We start from the raw sequence: 17,414 nt of genomic DNA, 5'->3' as shown, positions 1-17,414 counted from the left end.
CATTTTCTTATTGTTGAGTTTTAAAAGTTTTTCTTAATATTTTAGTTAACAGCCTTTTATCAGATATGTCTTTTATAAATATTTTGTCCCAGAGTATTATTTCTTAAATTTCATTTTGTTATTGTGATCAAAAAGCATATAACATTAAATTGAGCCTCTTAACCATTTTTTTTAAAAGTATGATCTCCATTTTATTTATTTATTTTTTTTCGGAGAACAGTTTTTCTTCATTGCTTAAGGACTTAGCTCCTTAACGTGGGCTTTGGTGGGGGTGGTGAGGTAACATCCACGGGTCTAAATTGGTGAGGGTGTCGGGTCCTTCCGTGCTTCAGGAGAGATTCTGAAATAGCTTGCTGGGAACGGCACAGCTTGGGCAGTAACGTAGTCTCACAGAAAGCTTGGGACAGACATAGGTCTAGCAGACCTACTTGCTTTGGGAATGCCCCTGATGGCGGTGGTCTGTATTGTGGTCCGAATAACAAACTTCCCAATGGCCTTGAATTCGGCCCACAGCTACGCAGTTGGTACCCTGAATAGGCCGCACATGGCTACGGCCCTTTGTGACACAACCATTTTTCCTTCTTTTCTTGGTCATCTTGAAAGTAAGCCCCCAAGAGAGCCCATCTTAACCATCTTAACCATTTTTTTGTTTTATTTTTTGTAAGGATTTAGTTATTTGTGGGGGAGTTAGGGAGGAGCAGAGGGGGAGAATCTTAAAGGAGACTCCCTGCTGAGCATGGAGCCCAACAGCACAGGGCTCCATCCCGGCAGGCATGAGATCATGACCTGAGCTACAAGCCAGAGGTTTAACTGACTGAGCCACCTAGGCGCCCCTAAGATTTTATTGTTTTAAGAAATCTCTGCACCCATTGTGGGACTCGAACTCACAACCCCAAGATCAAGCGTCACATGCTCCACCAACTAAGCCAGCCAGGCATCCCCCTCATCTTAACTAACCATTTTTAGTGTACAGTCCAGTAGTGTTAATAAGTATATTCACATTGTACAACAAATCTCTGGAATCTTTTCATTGTGTAACACTAAAACTTTATACCCATTAAACATGAGCTCCCCCGTCCCCCAGCCCTTGGTAAACACCTTTCTATTTCCTATTTCTATGACCGACTACTTTTGAGAAATACTTCCTACGAATGGAATCATACAGCATTTATCCTTTTGTGCCTGGCTTATTTCACTTAGCATAATGTCTTCAGGGTTCATCCATGTTGTAGCATGTGACAGGAAGTCCCCTCTTAAGACTACATTATATTCCGTTTGGTGCGTATACTCCCTTTTCTTCATCAGCTCATCTGTTGATGGACATTTGCATTGCTTCCACCTCTTCGGAATGTAAATGATGCTGTGACAAACAAAGGTGTACAAATAACTCTTTGAGATCCTGCTTTAAATTACATTAGATATATACCCAGAAATAAAATTTCTTAACCATGCGGCAATTCTGTTTTTGATTTTTCAAGAATCCTGCATACTCTTTTCCAAAATGGATATGTCATTTTATCTTTCACTTAGAGTGTACAAGGGTTTCAACTTCTCCACCGCTTCTCTAGGGCTTGTTAGTTTCTGTTCTTTTGATGGTGGCCGTCCTAATGGGTTTAAAGTATCTCTTTGTGGCTTTGACTTGGATTTCTGAAATGATTAGAGATGTGAAACATCTTTTCATGTGCTTTTTGGCCATTTGTGTATCATACTTGGAGAAATGTCTATTTGGATCCTTTACCCGTTTTTTAATTTGTTGTTGAGTTGTAGAATTCTCTTGTATATTCTGGACATTAACTCCTTATCAGATATATGATTGGCAAGTATTTTCTCCCATTCCTTAGGTTACCTTTTCATTCTGTTGATTATTTCCTTTGATGCAAAATTTTAAGTTTGATATATTCCCATTTCTTTTTCTTTCTCTTTCTTTCTTTCTTTTTTTTTTTTAAGTAAGCTGCACACCCGGTGTGGAGCCCAACACAGGGCCTGAGCTTACAACTCTGAAGTCAAGACCTGAACTGACACCGAGAGTTGGATGGACAGTTCACTGACTGAGCCACACAGGCACCCAGATATATTCCCGTTTCTAATGTTGATTTTTTTTTTCCCTGTATTTTGGTATATGTCCAGGAAATCTTTATTGACTCCAACATCCTGAAGCTTTTCCCTGATGTTCTTCCAGGAGTCTAAAAAGTTTAGGTCTTTTTATTTTTCTATAGTTCTGTTTATTTATTTGAGAGAGAGAGAGCATGAGCAGGAGGAGAGGGAGAGGGAGAAGCAGCCTCCCTGCTAAGCAGGGAGCCCAGCATGGGCTCAATCCCAGGACCCCGAGATCATGACCTGAGCCAAAAGCACACATTTAACCAACTAAGCAACTCACTTGCCCCTTATAATCAGGTCTTTAATTCATTTTGAGTAATTTTTGTATGTGACGTAAGATAAGAGTCAAACCTCATTATTTGCATGTGGCTATCCAGCTTTCCCAACACCATTTGTTGAAGAGACTATCATTTCCCTATTGCATAGTCTTGACACCCTTGTTGAAAATCATTTGGTGGGGCACCTGGATGGCTCAGTGGGTTAAAGCCTCTGCCTTAGGCTCAGGTCGTGATCCCGGGGTCCTGGGATCGAGCCCCACATTGGGCTCTCTGTTCAGCAGGGAGCCTGCTTCCCCACCCCGCCTGCCTCTCTGTCTACTTGTGATCTCTGTCTGTCAAATAAATAAGTAAAATCTTTAAAAAAGAAAGAAAGAAAGAAAGAAAGAAAGAAAGAAAGAAAGAAAGAAAGAAAGAAAGAAAGAAAATCATTTGTCTATACATGCAAGGTTTATTTATGGGCTGTCTCTTCATTGGTCTATATATTCATCTTTATGCAAGTACCATACCATCCTAATTACTGTTGCTTAGTAGTATGTTTTGAAATCTGGGACTGGGAAGACTCCCCAAGTTTGTTATTTTCAAGATCATTTTGGCTGTTTGGGGTCCTTGAGATTCCATATAAATTTTAAGAATTTTTTTCTATGTCTGCAAAAAATGTCATTTACATATTGGTAGGAATTCCATTGAGTTTGCAGATTGCTGGAATGGTATAGGCATTCAAGCAGTCTGAAGTCTTCCAGCTCATGAACATGAAATGGCTTTCCCTTTATTTTTATTATCTTTGCTTTCTTTTAGCAATGCTTTGTAGCTTTCAATGTGCAAGTCTTTAACTTCTTTGGTTAAGTTTATTCCTTTTTTTTTTTAAAGATTTTATTTATCCATTTGACAGAGAGAAATCACAAGTAGACAGAGAGGCAGGCAGAGAAAGAGAGAGGGAAGCAGGCTCCCTCCGAGCAGAGAGCCGGATTCGGGACTCGATCCCAGGACCCTGAGATCATGACCTGAGCCGAAGGCAGCAGCTTAACCCACTGAGCCACCCAGGCGCCCCTGATTAAGTTTATTCCTAAGTATTTTTTCTTTTCTGATGCTATTGTAAAAAGAGTTTCCCTTTTTAATTTCCTTTTTGGATTGATCCTTGTTAGGATATAAAACCAACACTCAAACCAACACTCAAAATCAGTTGCATTTCTATATAAAATGCAATAAAAATTCAGTCTCCTCATTTCTGTATAAAATTCAACTGATTTTGAGTGTTGGTTTTATATCCTGCAGCTCTGTGTAATTCATATATTAATTCTAACAGGTTTTTGTGTGTGCGGAATCTATAGAGTTTTTTATGTATAATATTATGTCATCTGCAAACCAGAATAATTTTAGTGCTTGTCCAACTTGTATGCCTTTTTTTTGGTTTGGTGTAATTGCTCTGGCTAGAACATCAGTACAATATTGAATAGCCATGCTGGGAGTGGATATCCTTGCTTTGTTCCTGATACTAGAGGAAAAGCTTTCACTCTTTCCTCACTGAGTATGATATTAGCTGTGGGCTTTTCATATATGGCTTTTATTATGTTGAGGTCATTTTTTTTCCCCTCTCTTTGTAGTTCATTGTTTTTATCATGAAAGAGTATTGAATTATGCCAAATGCTTTTTCTGCTTTGATTGAGATGGTTATCTAGCTTTTGTCTGTTGTTATGTGTTGCATTACACCGATTGATTTTTGTGTATATCTTTTCATTCCCAAGGATATATCCCATTTGGTCATGGTGGGTGATCATTGTAATGGGCTGTTGGATTTGGTTGGGTAGTATTTGTTCAGGACTTTTTTCGTCAGTATTCATTGAAGACACTGGTCTGTAGTCTTTTTCTTTTACACTGTCTTTTCCTGGTAAAATGGTATCAGTAATTCAGGCCTTAATAGAACAAGTTTGGGAGTGCTCCTTCCTCTTGGAGTCTTCAGAAGAGCTTGAGAAGAATTGGTGTTATTCTTTAAATGTCTGGCATAATTCTCCTATGAGGTCATTTAGCCCTGGGTTTTTTTTTGGGGGAAGTTTTCAACTCCCGCTTCAATCTCACTAGCTTTGGGTCTGTTCAGATTTTTTATATCTTCGTGATTCAATGTTGGCAGGCTGTATGTTTCTAGGTATTTATCCATTTATTCGAAGTTATCCTACTTGTTGGCATACAGTTCTTTGTAGGAGTCTCTTATAATCCTTTTTATTTCTATAGCATCAGATGTAATGTCTTTTTTTAGCTATTTGAGGCTGTCATTTTTTTCTTAGTCTAAGGGCGTGTTGATTTTATTGATCTTCTAAGATATTATTATTTTTAAAGATTTTATTTTTTTATTTGACAGACAGAGATCACAAGTAGGCAGAGAGGCAGGTAGAGAGAGAGGAGGAAGCAGGCTCCCTGCTGAGCAAAGAGCCCAATGTGGGGCTCTATCCCAGGACCCTGAGATCATGACCTGAGTCGAAGGCAGCGGCTTAACCCACTGAGCCACCCAGGTGCCCCCAAGGTATTATTTTTAAAAGACTATTTCTGTGTGAATATGGATTAAAATATGTAAGGTAACAGAAATCAGATTCTCCAAAATAGGAAGAAGATGGGTAGAACAGAAAGAGAAGGGGGCAGGTGAAAATACCATTCCAGAATGATTTCAGGGTTGTGATAGGGATTCATTAAAAATGATACTTTCCTCCCTGTACTTTTATCAAGTATTAATCAGTGCTGAATTATTTACTAAACACTGGGAATTGTTGGACATAAGTTCTCCATCTTACAGCAATAGGTATATTGTCTTGCATCTTCTTTTAGTAATAATGGGGAAAAAGCTACAGAGTGGGAGAGTTACCTGAGATTGATAGAGAATGTCTTTCTATCACCCTTTTTTCTTTTCTGCGTTTTCTGCATCCCATAGGGGAAGAGCCTCAGCTAGAGTGGTTAGGATCTGAAATTGCCAAACCTGTCTTAGAAACTCAGCTCGGTTGTTCAGCGTAAGAACCAAATGCAGCCTAAGTGATCTATAGCATTAAATCTGTACCTCCCAGGGCACTAAGTAAAATTGTGAAACAAGTAAATGTTTCCCACATCTGTCCCTTTCTCTTGTTTCCTCTTTCTGATTTGGCTGTCACCCCCACACATAGAAAGACACCCCCCCATCTTCCACCTTTTGTTCATCAGGCTTCTTTACCTTTGAGGCTGATCTCAACCAGGTACAATCTTAATTAAATCAGTTGATGCTATTGTGTGAAATGCTGTTTGATTCGGCCCTTTCTGGAATATTTGTGGGTGGCAAGATATGCCTATAAACTAAAAGTATCTAAATGTTTGATTGCTTGCCTGGGGAAGTGGGTAGACTATTGTTGAATAAGAGAGTAACTTGGTGTGTACCCTCAGTGCAGTGGATATTTTTTGAAGGGCTTCAAAGCCAGGGAGCGACTTGCCGGAGAGGATAAGAACCTATATTAGGATGACAGTAGTAGAGCTGACAATAAAAATAGTAGTTAACATTTATATATAACATAAATATGCCAGGCATTGCCTTTCCCATTATATTAACTTATCTATTTTTTTAAAGATTTTATTTATTTATTTGACAGAGATCACAAGCAGGCAGAGAGGCAGGAGGGTTGGGGGTGGCAAGCAGGCTCCCTGCTGAGCAGAGAGCCCGATGCGGGGCTCTATCCCAGGACCCTGAGATCATGACCCAAGCGGAAGGCAGAGGGGGTAAAACTGAGGCACAGGAAAATTAAGAAACTTGTCCATGACGAGTAAGTGGAGGACCTGGGATTTGAAACAAGTTTGGATCATGAGTTGCGCCCAGAACCACAACTTTGTCTCACCTGTCTTAGGATTAAGCCAAATGGATATATTCAGGATATGTTCTGGAGGTAGACTCATCAGGGCTCGATGTGTTGTACTGGGAGCAGGGAGGGAGAGAAAGAGGAAAAAAGATAAAGATAGCCTTCTTGGTTTTGGCCTGAGCAACTGAGTGAATTAAAGAGAGCTATGAAACAAAATGCTGGTAATTAAGAGGGAGAAGGCTGGGAGAAAAACAGGTTTGGTGATAGATGCAGGAGTGAAAGGGGCAATCAGAAATTCCATGTTAGCCGCGTTCATTTGGAGATACCTGTTAGACCTGCGGATGGAATTGTCAAGCCTGGAGCTTCGAGATGGTTGAGCTGGCGATGGAAATTTGGATTTCATCAACATGTAGATGGCACATGGAGCCATGGGACTGAATCGAATCCTAGAACATAGAAAAGAGAGCTGACGAAGAGGACTTGAGAAATTCAAGGTAAAAGCACGACTCTTTGTAAGGAAGAGAGTATACGTTTTGGTGTTGGCAACACTGGAAGAGTTTCTTCAGGTTTTCTGATTATTGCCTTTTTTGTATCCAGTCTGCTGGTAAGTCCATGGAAGGACGTCTTTTTTTCTTTTCTAACTTTCCCTTTTGCCTTTTCTTATAGTTTCCATCTCTGCCCAAATTCTTTTTTTTTAATTTTTATTTACTTATTTGACAGACAGAAATCACAAGTAGGCAGAGAGGCAGGCAGAGAGAGAGAGGAGGAAGCAGGCTCCCTGCCAAGCAAAGAGCCTGATGCAGGACTCGATCCCAGCACCCTGGGATCATGACCTGAGCCGAAGGCAGAGGCTTTAACCTGCCGAGCCAGCCAGGCGCCCCTCTGCCCAAATTCTTCATGTGCACATGTATGGTGTCTGCCTTTTCCACAAAATACTTTAATATCTTAATCATAGTTATTTTTATTTTTACATGCCTGTTTCATAATCCAGAATCTCAACATTTCCGGGACGGGTCCTGTGCTGACTCCTTTATATCTTGATGTTAGGTCATTTTGGTCTTGTGGTTTTTTTTTTTTTTAATTGAATTTTGGACATTGTATGCAAAACAATGCTAGAGACCAAGGTAAACAGTATTTCTGGTCTGCAACAGGCACACCTCTCCTGTCAGCCCATGAATATGTAGGTTCAGTCAGGCTAATGGGGAGTTGAGCTGGCTTCGGTGTTTGTTGTGGCCATAGCTGCTTTCAGTGCCCCACTGCAAATTCCAGTTCTGGGAGTGCTTGGTGTAGGGCCGGGGGGCCAGAGGGCCTTGCTCAGTATTCCTGTTCCTCGCCCCCAGGAGGAGAGGTAGATTGCTGTTTCTTATTGTTATTCTTATTGCAAGTCTCCTGGGAGGAACAGAGTAATTTTTTTTTTAAGATTTTATTTATTGGGGCACCTGGGTGGCTCAGTGGGTTAAGCCTCTGCCTTGGGCTCAGGTCATGATCTCAGGGTCCTGGGATCGAGTCCCGTATTGGACTCTCTGCTCAGCGGGAAGCCTGCTTCCTCCTCTCTCTCTCTGCCTGCCTCTCTGCCTACTTGTGATCTCTGTCTGTCAAATAAATAAATAAAATCTTTTTTTAAAAAGATTTTTATTTATTTATTTAATAGAGACACAGTGAGAGAGGGAACACAGGCAGGGGGAGTGGGGGAGAGAGAGAAGCAGGCTTCGAACTGAGTCCGATGTGGGGCTTGATCCCAGGACCCTGAGATCATGACCTGAGCTGAAGGCAGATGCTTAGCAACTGAGCCACCCAGGTGTCCCCCGAACAGAGTGATTCCTTGGTCCTCCTGCTGGAGTCTCAGCATTAAGCAGGGTGCTCGCACCTTTGCCTCACTCTGAATACCTTGTCTCAGAACTGCCACCTCCCTTCCAATGGCAGTTGAACTTCCCAGGCTGGCGCCCCGGTAGCCATGGGTTTTCTGTTCCATCCCCAGCAGCAGATGGTGTTGATTCTTTGTCTCCTCTAGCAGTGGTGACGTTTTCCTGAGACCAGCCGGGGAGGGCTTTTCTTGCCTTTCTCCCGGACATAGATGGGTTTTGCCTCAAGAGAGAGAGGGGTGCAGGATTATGGCATCTCTCACATCTATGTTGCAACCCATGCCAGTGGTTACGAGCCCCTCTTTTCTCTTAGGTTTACAGATTTCAGACTGTCACATTAGCTCCTACTAAGCCTTTAAGAATCGGTTCAAAAATCCACTTGTTTTCTTCTTCTGCCCTTTTATGGCAGTCATCGCTTGCTCCTGTGCCTTGTCAGTTGTGAAGCAGTTCGCTTCTCCTGTCTCTCCGCGAAAGGACTTTTCGCCCTTTGAAATTCAGTTCACTTGGTTGCCTCGCAACCTCAGCTTTCTGATGAACTAAAAAAACACATAATTTTGTAGATGATCTGGCGTTTTCTAGTATTTATCATGAGGGATGGTGATGTTCTTTTGCTGCTTTTAACTTTGCTCAATGGAAACAGAGCCCCCGGTGAATGCCCCCGTGTACCCTGTTGTTCCCTTTCTTTAAAAAAGCCCTTCCCAGTTGAGGGAAATTGGAAGGGGAGGTGAACCATGAGAGACTATGGACTCTGAAAAACAATCTGAGGGTCTTGAAGGGGCGGGGGGTGGGAGGTTGGGGTACCAGGTGGTGGGTATTAGGGAGGGCACGGACTGCATGGAGCACTGGGTGTGGTGCAAAAACAATGAATAGTGTTATGCTGAAAAGATATAAAAAAAATAAATTATTTTTTAAAGAAAGGCCCTTCCCACCTCTCCCCCACCCTTGCCTTAGGGTAAGGCTTGACCTCCTGAGCCTGGCCTGCCTGCCCTCTAAGGTCTGCCCTGTGGCCATGTCACCAGCCTCAACTTGCGCTCAAGGTACAGAACCTTCCCAGTTCATATCTGAGCAAAACATGATCGTCTCTTTGTGGTTTTTATGTGTTGCTGCCTAAGAATCATCTTCCATCCTTGAAGGAGCGTTTCCTTCTTTTAAGATGATTGAGGATTTTGATTGTTATTTCTCTTCTGTGGATTTAATCATAGGTTGTGGTTTTATGCAAGCAACACAAGTGTTTATGTAAGTGAGAAAGGAAAGATCCAACAAAATATTATTTACAAATTAGTTCCGTTAATGATGCTATTGCTCTTGGCTGCTGATTAAGATTGGCAAGAAAATAAAATTGTTCCCGAATAGGTCTTGAAATCCACATCTCTCTCTGCCAAATCATGTAGCAAATAGGAGGCAGGTGTGTGTCATTAATCCAGCGTTTCAGGACCGGTGTGTCCAGGTTCGTGTGCTAGGTATGGACCCCCTGGTCCCACCGGGGTGGGTTGTCTTCTGCCACAAGCAGCTTCCTCCCTTCATCTGAGGTGCTGCACAAAATTTTCTCTGCCACAGGATGAAAAAGTTTGGGAGGCCCTGAACTCTAGATGATTTCTTATGTCCTTCCCCAAAACTGTCAGGACTCTTCAGAGGTTGGGAGTAAAGTAGTGGCCGTGTATGTGTGAGAAGTATCAAGTGGTGAATCTGGGCCGGGTCCTCGGCGAACCGTTTCACCTCCTTTCCCGCTCAAACCAGTCCGGCGAGCGAGTTCTCATCACCTGAGGCACTCACCCGAGCTCATGTGCTGACGTGGCGGAGCTGGGCCCAAAGTCAGGTTACAGAGTCCTACTTTGTAGGGCGCCTGGGTGGCTCAGTGGGTTGAGTGTCTGACTCTTGATTTCGGCTCAAGTCATGATCTCAGGGTCAGGAGATCGAGCCCCACATGGGGCTCGTGCTGAGCACGGAATCTGTGTGTCCCTCTCCCTCTGCTCCGCCCCCTGCATGCTCTCCCTCTCTCAAATACATAAATAAGTAACATCTTTAAGAAAAAGTTCCACCGGGGGCGCCTGGGTGGCTCAGTGGGTTAAGGCCTCTGCCTTCGGCTCAGATCATGATCCCAGGGTTCTGGGATCGAGCCCCCCCATCGGGCTCTGTGCTCAGCAGGGAGCCTGCTTCCCCCTCTCTCTCTGCTTCCCTCTCTGCCTGCTTGTGATCTCTGTCTGTTCAATAAATAAATGAAATCTTAAAAAGAAAAGAAAAAGTTCTACCTTTTAGCCATTACGACGTATTCCCTACATTTTAAATTATGTGCACTAGAAATGGTTCCTGATTTCTTCTCATGGTTTGCCTCTACTTGAGCTTTGGGTACTTGCTGAGAGGAAAGCATTTCCCGTCGCTGTATTAATGGAGTGTTCTGACTGCAGGATGAATGATTGGAAAGCGACCTGTTGGAAAATTATTTCTTTGTCAAATGTTATGGGAAAAGTAGATGCCTCTCCAGCTGGCTAAGTTTTTCCGAGCACTGAAGAAGGGCCTGGCACCCAACAGTAACAGCTGGTGTTAGCACAGGCAAAGCAAAGCATGTTGAAATACGCACGACGCGGAGTAGGACAGTGGCTGCCCAGTGTTCAGGAAGTGCTCAGGTCGAGACACGCAGATTTTCAGGATTGATTCATGAACTGACAGTGGTCATTGTCTTATCGAACAGCAGTGCCAAAAAACATCAGAGAGTAGACTGCTCCCAGGGTACTGAAATGGTTTCTTTGAAAGTAAAGTTCACTAATAAGGTAATCTGACGGCATCGGTCAGTTCTTGTGACCTTGCAGAGGATTCTGAATGTTGAATAATGTTCTTTTCATCATCTTTCCCGTGGCGTGCGATGCTGAGACACTCCCTAGGAGCGGGAGGGGTCTCCTGCTACTGTTTCGGCTGCAGTTTGAGGTATAATGAATGCTTTGTTTGGAATTAAGAATATTTGTATTTCTTTTTCTCTCTCTGCTAGGTCGGTGATGTAGTAGAAGTACAGGCAGATGAAACCTTCCCCTGTGATCTCATTCTTCTGTCATCCTGCACTGGCGACGGAACCTGTTACGTGACTACAGCCAGTCTTGATGGGGAATCCAACTGCAAAGTAAGGGAGAGGAAACCTTGCCTCAACATCTCGAGCTCAGGGTAGTTGGTCATACAGGACTGCTTCCCATGGCTCCCAGTCTTTTATCTTGTTTTTTCCTATTTGTGCAAGTTTTGTACTTGAAAGCAGCTTTTATATAATTGTGTTTGAACGTCTAAGCAGTTACCCAACTTTAGGAAAAAGCGTGGTGTTCAGCGAAGAAAATCCATGTCCCAAATAAAAGCCACCACGTTTTCTGTAGCCCTGTTTGCATTGATTCGATGTTTTCTTTGGGCTTTTTCAAATGAATGTCGTTGTAGGCTTAAACTATGTAACTATAAAAATAACTTCCTGTACTCTGCCAATCTGTTTTTATTTTTAAAGTGATGATTTTCTTGAAAAATGTTTATCATGGCATATAGGAACTCTATCTTGGAGTAGTTTGGTTGCTTTTTAAAAAATACCTTGGGGTTTTGTTTGGCAAATGTTTGTTCATTGCAACTAGGAAGAATTATAAACAAGCTAAAGTAAGTTTGCTCAAATTGGAGGCTAACTTTGTTCCACAGTACTTAATGGCAATCCGTTCTTGGCCGTCGTCCAGAGCTCCACAGGGTATGAAGGTGTATCCTCTCTATGCTGTGTTTAAGGAAGGGCACTAATGTGCTCACCTCTGTGTGTATCCTTGAGGGGCTTTTCTCTGCTTGTTTTTTCCATCTGGATTCGAGAACCAGAACTCAGTATGTGAAACAGGAACTGAAATGCCTAGGAGATGACTAATTCCGTACTTCAAGGGCATGGTGGTGAACTAGTGCTTTTAAACTGTTCAAAAGCAAAATTAAATTTGAGGAAATGTAAGGATAAAAATCAAGAAATCTACCTAAAGATGCCCTAATAGGGGAAAAAGTTGTTTAGAGGAAGAAAACTTTTAAGTGGCTTCTTTGTTCAGTTTAGTTGATCCGATCAGATCTGCTAAAAAGTACATAGGTTTTCAAAATCAGGGGAGAGTTTTAAATAGAACTCACGCAGTTCCATAATATTCCCAGAAGACCATGCGACAGCTTTCCCTTCTGCATAAGTGGTGCAGTCTTGGAGTCTGTGTTAGCCCTCCTTTGATGATTTATAAATGGGTTTATTGGCGCCTGCCTTGAGTTCTGGGTAAATCAAGTGCATAATATACACTAGTAGAATATGCCAACTGTTTGACTAAAGCAAAACACATCATATTGCTGCTCTTCCTATGAAATGTAGCCTCTTTGGGCATTTTCAATATGATTAATTATGCTATTTGTGTAGTGGAACTATTAATGAATTTTTTCTTTCAGTTGGCAAAATGTTAGCCTTCTTATGACCCAAAGGGTTATTTATGTTCAATTCATATGTATACATTGATACCGTGGTACCCTCTGGTGAACAAAATAACAGGGCTCAGTTCTATAAATAGGAGAAAAAGTAAATGGATTAAGTTTTTCGTTGGGTTTTCCGTTAAGGATATGCATGCTACAAATGGAATTCTCTCTGCTATCACTATCAGGTTAAGCTTTTAGTTTTTTCATTATCTTCTAAATCTCTTTGCAGTGGGGTTATCTTTCTAATTATTTATAATATATTCGAAGAATAATACCATAAAATTTAGTTAGTGGGAAACGTGCATCAATATTTGTATTATTCTGCTAAAGCCTCTTACAAAAAACATACTGTGTTGCCGGAATAAGGTGGGTGTACGATGATGAAAAGAATCCCTTTGTATTGGTTTTGCTTTTTCTTCTGCTTTCCTCATCTAGACACATTATGCGGTACGGGACACCATTGCACTATGTACAGCTGAGTCCATTGATACCCTCCGAGCAGCAATTGAATGTGAGCAGCCGCAGCCGGACCTCTACAAGTAAGAATCCCCTGGTTGTGATCTGCCCTGTGCGATGGTCTGTTGACTCGGCCGCTCTTTGCCACCAGTATCATGAAGAGACCCGCCACTTTCCAGCCCTCCTTCGTTCGTGTTTTTATGAGCTGTTCTTTCCTTCTGGCAGAGAAATGAATCAAATCAGCCTTGTTCACTACCAGCCCAAGATAAATCACTGTAGGCCCAGACACCTTACCTGTGATTTTTCTTTTATTTTTGTTATTTGTAAACACGATCATCTATCGTGTTTTAAGATTATGTTACCCCGTCAGGCTGCTCTGTGAGATTCGTGTATTAATCAGAGTTAATGAAAACAAAAATAAGCCACTGGGTATGTCCTCCAACATTAAAGAGAGGAAGGGGATATGGGGCCACGCACTATCCTTTTTTATGAGGATTATGCTGAACTCAGTATTGCAAATAGGCTGCTTTTTGTCTACTGTGATTTCCTCTATTTTACTATACTTGGGCTTTCTGGAATAGACTTGCTGATGAACAGTCATTGTAGTTTCTCAGAAATTTGGCATTTGATTTTTTAAGACTGGTTAGTTCGGTTGATTAGAGCATGCTGTTGATAAGGATAGAGTAACAAGTTTTATCCCCACGTGGGCCAGTTAATCTCATTCTATTCCCTCTTACAGATGGCCTCAATTACCCGTGCCAGGCATCTTGTTAACGAATTCTGTTGGTCATAATGGGGGGCCAAATGGTTGGATGTAGCTTAACACCAGCGCACAGTAGTGGAAAAACAGAGTCTTCATCCCACTACAAGAACGGTGCCTTCCCGCCTTCCCATCATTCCTGAGAGTAGGAACTAGGACCATAAAACAAAACAGCTGTTCCCTGCCTTCAGGGATCTCAGACTTTGCAAGGCACATAAATATTTATTAAAGCTAGGCCTATAGTACAGAGACATAATAGAACAGACTGAAACGCCCATGGAGTCACAGAAGAAGGGGTGGCCGATTCTGCCTGTGTTAGAGACCAGGATGCTTTTCTGCATGTTCACATGGCAGCTCCTAAATTTATCAGTTACCTTAAATGTGAAGGAGAATTTTAGGGCAGGGAAGGTTATTCCTGATTTCTCTGGACTAGGCTGAGTGTCCTTGATTTGTGTCTTCAGAACACCTGTGCTTCCACAACCTGAGCCGTGATCATTTACATTGTAATTGCCTGTTAACTTGTCTGCCTTTAGTGGGAGGAACATGTCTTTCTGGCTTCCTAGTGGGTCCCTAGCACCTACCACAGCACTGGCACAATTAACATATGGTGAATAAATAAACAGACCATCATACTTTGTGTACGTAGTAATCACAGTTCACTTTTTCTGAAAAACGATGATGCAAACTATAAAATATGCATAACTCTCTCTTGTTAAGGAGAGTTAGGCCGCCTTACCCCATTTTTTGAGAAATGCACATTATCCTGTGTCTAGCCATGTTAAGTGAGCAGATCAAGCTCGGTATTGCGATCAGCTCAATGAGAGAGGTTGGAAATTTCCGAGATGGTCATTAGATGTTTGCCCCCTGAGACTCATGCAGTGGTTCTCAAAGGGTGATCTTGGGCCAGCACAGAGTCACCTGGAAACTTGTTGGGAATGCAGATTCTCACCTGAATCTAAAACTTGGGGGCGGGGCCCCAAAGTGCCCCGTTTAACAAGCACTCCGCTGTGTCTGGTGCATGCACAAGGGAAAAAAAAACACTGAACTAAGGGGTTTAAGTTGTGTGTTAGCACCAGCTCTCTTCACATGCATCCAGAATAGAGGGTAATTGTTTGTGGAACGTATAAATGAGCGGGGATGTTCTGTGCCCGCACAGTGCCAAGTAGACTCTGAAAATCAATTTTGAATCTTTGTGTTCTTATAACCCATACTATTATTTTTTTAATTATATGAAAATATTAACACATTGTGTTGATTCAGCATAACTTTTTTTCCCAGAAATATACTGGGTTTTTGTAGTTCATTCAGTCTTGCCTCTTTTGTATTATCTGTATCCTGATTCATTCCCATTTACGTGGTATATATAGATCTTTACCTTGATAGAGAAGACACATTTGCCATTATGTTCTTTTTGCAGGTTTGTTGGGCGAATCAATATCTATAGTAATAGTCTTGAGGCGGTTGCCAGGTTAGTTTGTCCTTCCTTTCATCTGTCCTTTCCGGGAGGAGGCGGGTATATTTCTCTTTAAAGCCCCTTAAAATACCTGGGGTGCCTGGGTGGCTCAGTGGGTTAAGCATCTGCCTTCGGCTCAGGTCATGATCCCTGGATCCTGGGATCGAGCCCCACATTCCTCTCTCTGCTCAGCGGGGAGCCTGCTTCCCCCTCTCTTTCTGCCTGCCTCTCTGCCTACTTGTGATCTCTGTCTGTCAAATAAATAAGTAAAATCTTAAAAAAAAAGCCCTTTAAAATACCCCAATACTTCTCTGTATAGAAAAGGCTGGAGAGCTGAATAAACCTGGATTAACTAGCCGGCGTCCCAGTAGGCGGGTGGTGTTGCAAATGGTGTCTGAATTTGCAGAGCTCCGGGCCCTGGGGGGCCCACATCTGTTCTGGTTGTGCAGTGGCAGACTGTATTGGGGGGACACCTGGAGAGTGGTGGCTAAGGGAGAGTAAGTGAGGGATAAGGCAGTAGATGAAAAGCCGAGAGAATTACCTGGACTGAAAGAAAATGAAGGGCTAATCATTTATAATGAACCAATTCAAATAGAAAGGGCTGTTTTCTTCCCTCTTCTGTCATCCAGTTAATTACCTCAATTTTTCCACTTGGCCTTTATAGCCACGCTTAAAAGGAATTTAAATGCTGGCCGCCCAGTGATTGCCCCAAAGGCGGGTTTCCACTCTAAATATGTCAGTATGTCTTTCCGCCTTGATGGCTGCTTTCCCGGTCTTCTGTCACCTTTTCTTCCGTTGCTTGCTGTCTGCCGCTCTGTGCCGCTCTTGCTGTCTGCGAATCAGAATCCTTCTATCTGTGTGCCCCGCCTTTTACCTCTGCGTGTTGCTGGCGACTCTTATGCTCTGCTTCCAACTGTGCTGTACCCTCAAGGAGGTTCAGAGGGAAAGATCTTTTAGCTCATCCTGGGGCATAAGCATATGATATAAGTGGAAAGATACATTCGGAACCCCTTGGAGATAGATGTGTATTAGGGCAAAATATGTCCCCAGAGTTGATGATGCTATATTTTTTGGGCTGTTTGGATAAGCTGTGTTCATTTTTCATTTAGGTCTCTGGGACCTGAGAATCTCTTGTTGAAAGGAGCTACACTAAAAAATACCAAGAAGATATATGGTGAACAGTTTTTAAGATCTCCTTGTCAGAAATATGCTTTGTAAAGCCTGTGCATAAATAGTGCATGTTACAAATTGGACATGGCAGATACTTGCCACTCAGTTTAAGCCTGTTTTTAGGTGTTAGGACTTTATAAGATGGTAAATAAACTATAAATATGACAATCAAGTACATAGAATGAAAATTATAAATGATGCGTCAGCTGGTGACTAGACTCAGGTTAAGATACAGCTTGGTGGGAAGTCGGCTGGCGGTCATACTTGTGACCTAGTTTTCACTGTCTTCTTTTATGCCTTAGGAGTTGCTGTTTACACTGGGATGGAAACCAAAATGGCTTTGAACTACCAAGGGAAATCTCAGAAGCGTTCTGCTGTTGAAAAGTTAGTGTGCAACAACACAATCTCTTTGGTAGCGATTGAACTGTGATATAGTTAGTTTTTGGTAATTCCGAATAACAGCTGTTAACAAAGAAATAACGTCCATTACAATAGCAGCTACCACATTGAGCACTTAGGTTCCAGAATTGTGCTTAGTGATCTGTATGTCTGATTTCGCTTAATCTTCTGAGCAGCAACGTGGCGGGACTCCTGTTAGCCTGTCTGCCTTGCACAGGAAGCAGTGATCTCCGAGCCGGGTGACTTACCTAAGCTCATGTAGCTCTTCAAGGGCAAAGTCTATTTGAATTAGAATTTTGCTCCCTTTTGCTGCTGGATAGTGGTTTGGGGTCCTCTAGTTGCTGTATGTAAGGAAGTTCAACAATGTAGGTAATAGTCTCCTGCTAGAGCTTCAAGCCCGTTGTTCCAGCATGGACCTCACTGTCATTGCCATGGATATCCTGTGTATCAGTGGCACCCCCTCCATAGCCCTACTTGCAGATCCAAGGAGTCCACACTAAGTATGAGGATTTCACACTGGCTCTACTGCAAACCCTTAGAATTTAGGGAAATGGAAACAACCTACTCTTTCTTTAAGGGGTGTGTAGATACGGTCTATGCATGTGTGTGTCTCCTGTCCCTTTTAGGATCCTTTTTTTTTTTTTTTTTTTTTTTTTTTTTTTTGTTAAGTGCATTAAGCTAGTCAGCCACTGCACTTGG

At 42.3% G+C, this 17,414-nt stretch overlaps 1 protein-coding gene across 9 annotated transcripts in view; it reads left to right on the top strand.

Annotated features, from left to right (window-relative positions):
* ATP11C (ATPase phospholipid transporting 11C) overlaps positions 1-17,414 on the top strand; it is a 180,653-nt gene that overhangs the window by 99,458 nt on the left and 63,781 nt on the right. For all 9 annotated transcript variants that reach the window (XM_032329562.1, XM_032329565.1, XM_032329561.1 and 6 more), the window contains exons 6-10: positions 11,024-11,152; positions 12,913-13,016; positions 15,111-15,161; positions 16,256-16,320; positions 16,619-16,700. In XM_032329562.1, the coding sequence (XP_032185453.1) occupies positions 11,024-11,152; positions 12,913-13,016; positions 15,111-15,161; positions 16,256-16,320; positions 16,619-16,700 (431 nt within the window). The remainder of the gene's footprint in view (positions 1-11,023; positions 11,153-12,912; positions 13,017-15,110; positions 15,162-16,255; positions 16,321-16,618; positions 16,701-17,414) is intronic.

The sequence above is a fragment of the Mustela erminea genome, chromosome X (assembly GCF_009829155.1).
Source record: "Mustela erminea isolate mMusErm1 chromosome X, mMusErm1.Pri, whole genome shotgun sequence".
NCBI lineage: Eukaryota > Metazoa > Chordata > Mammalia > Carnivora > Mustelidae > Mustela > Mustela erminea.
The sequence above is the reverse complement of the archived record's forward strand: the minus strand, read 5'-3'. Positions and strand labels throughout refer to the sequence as shown.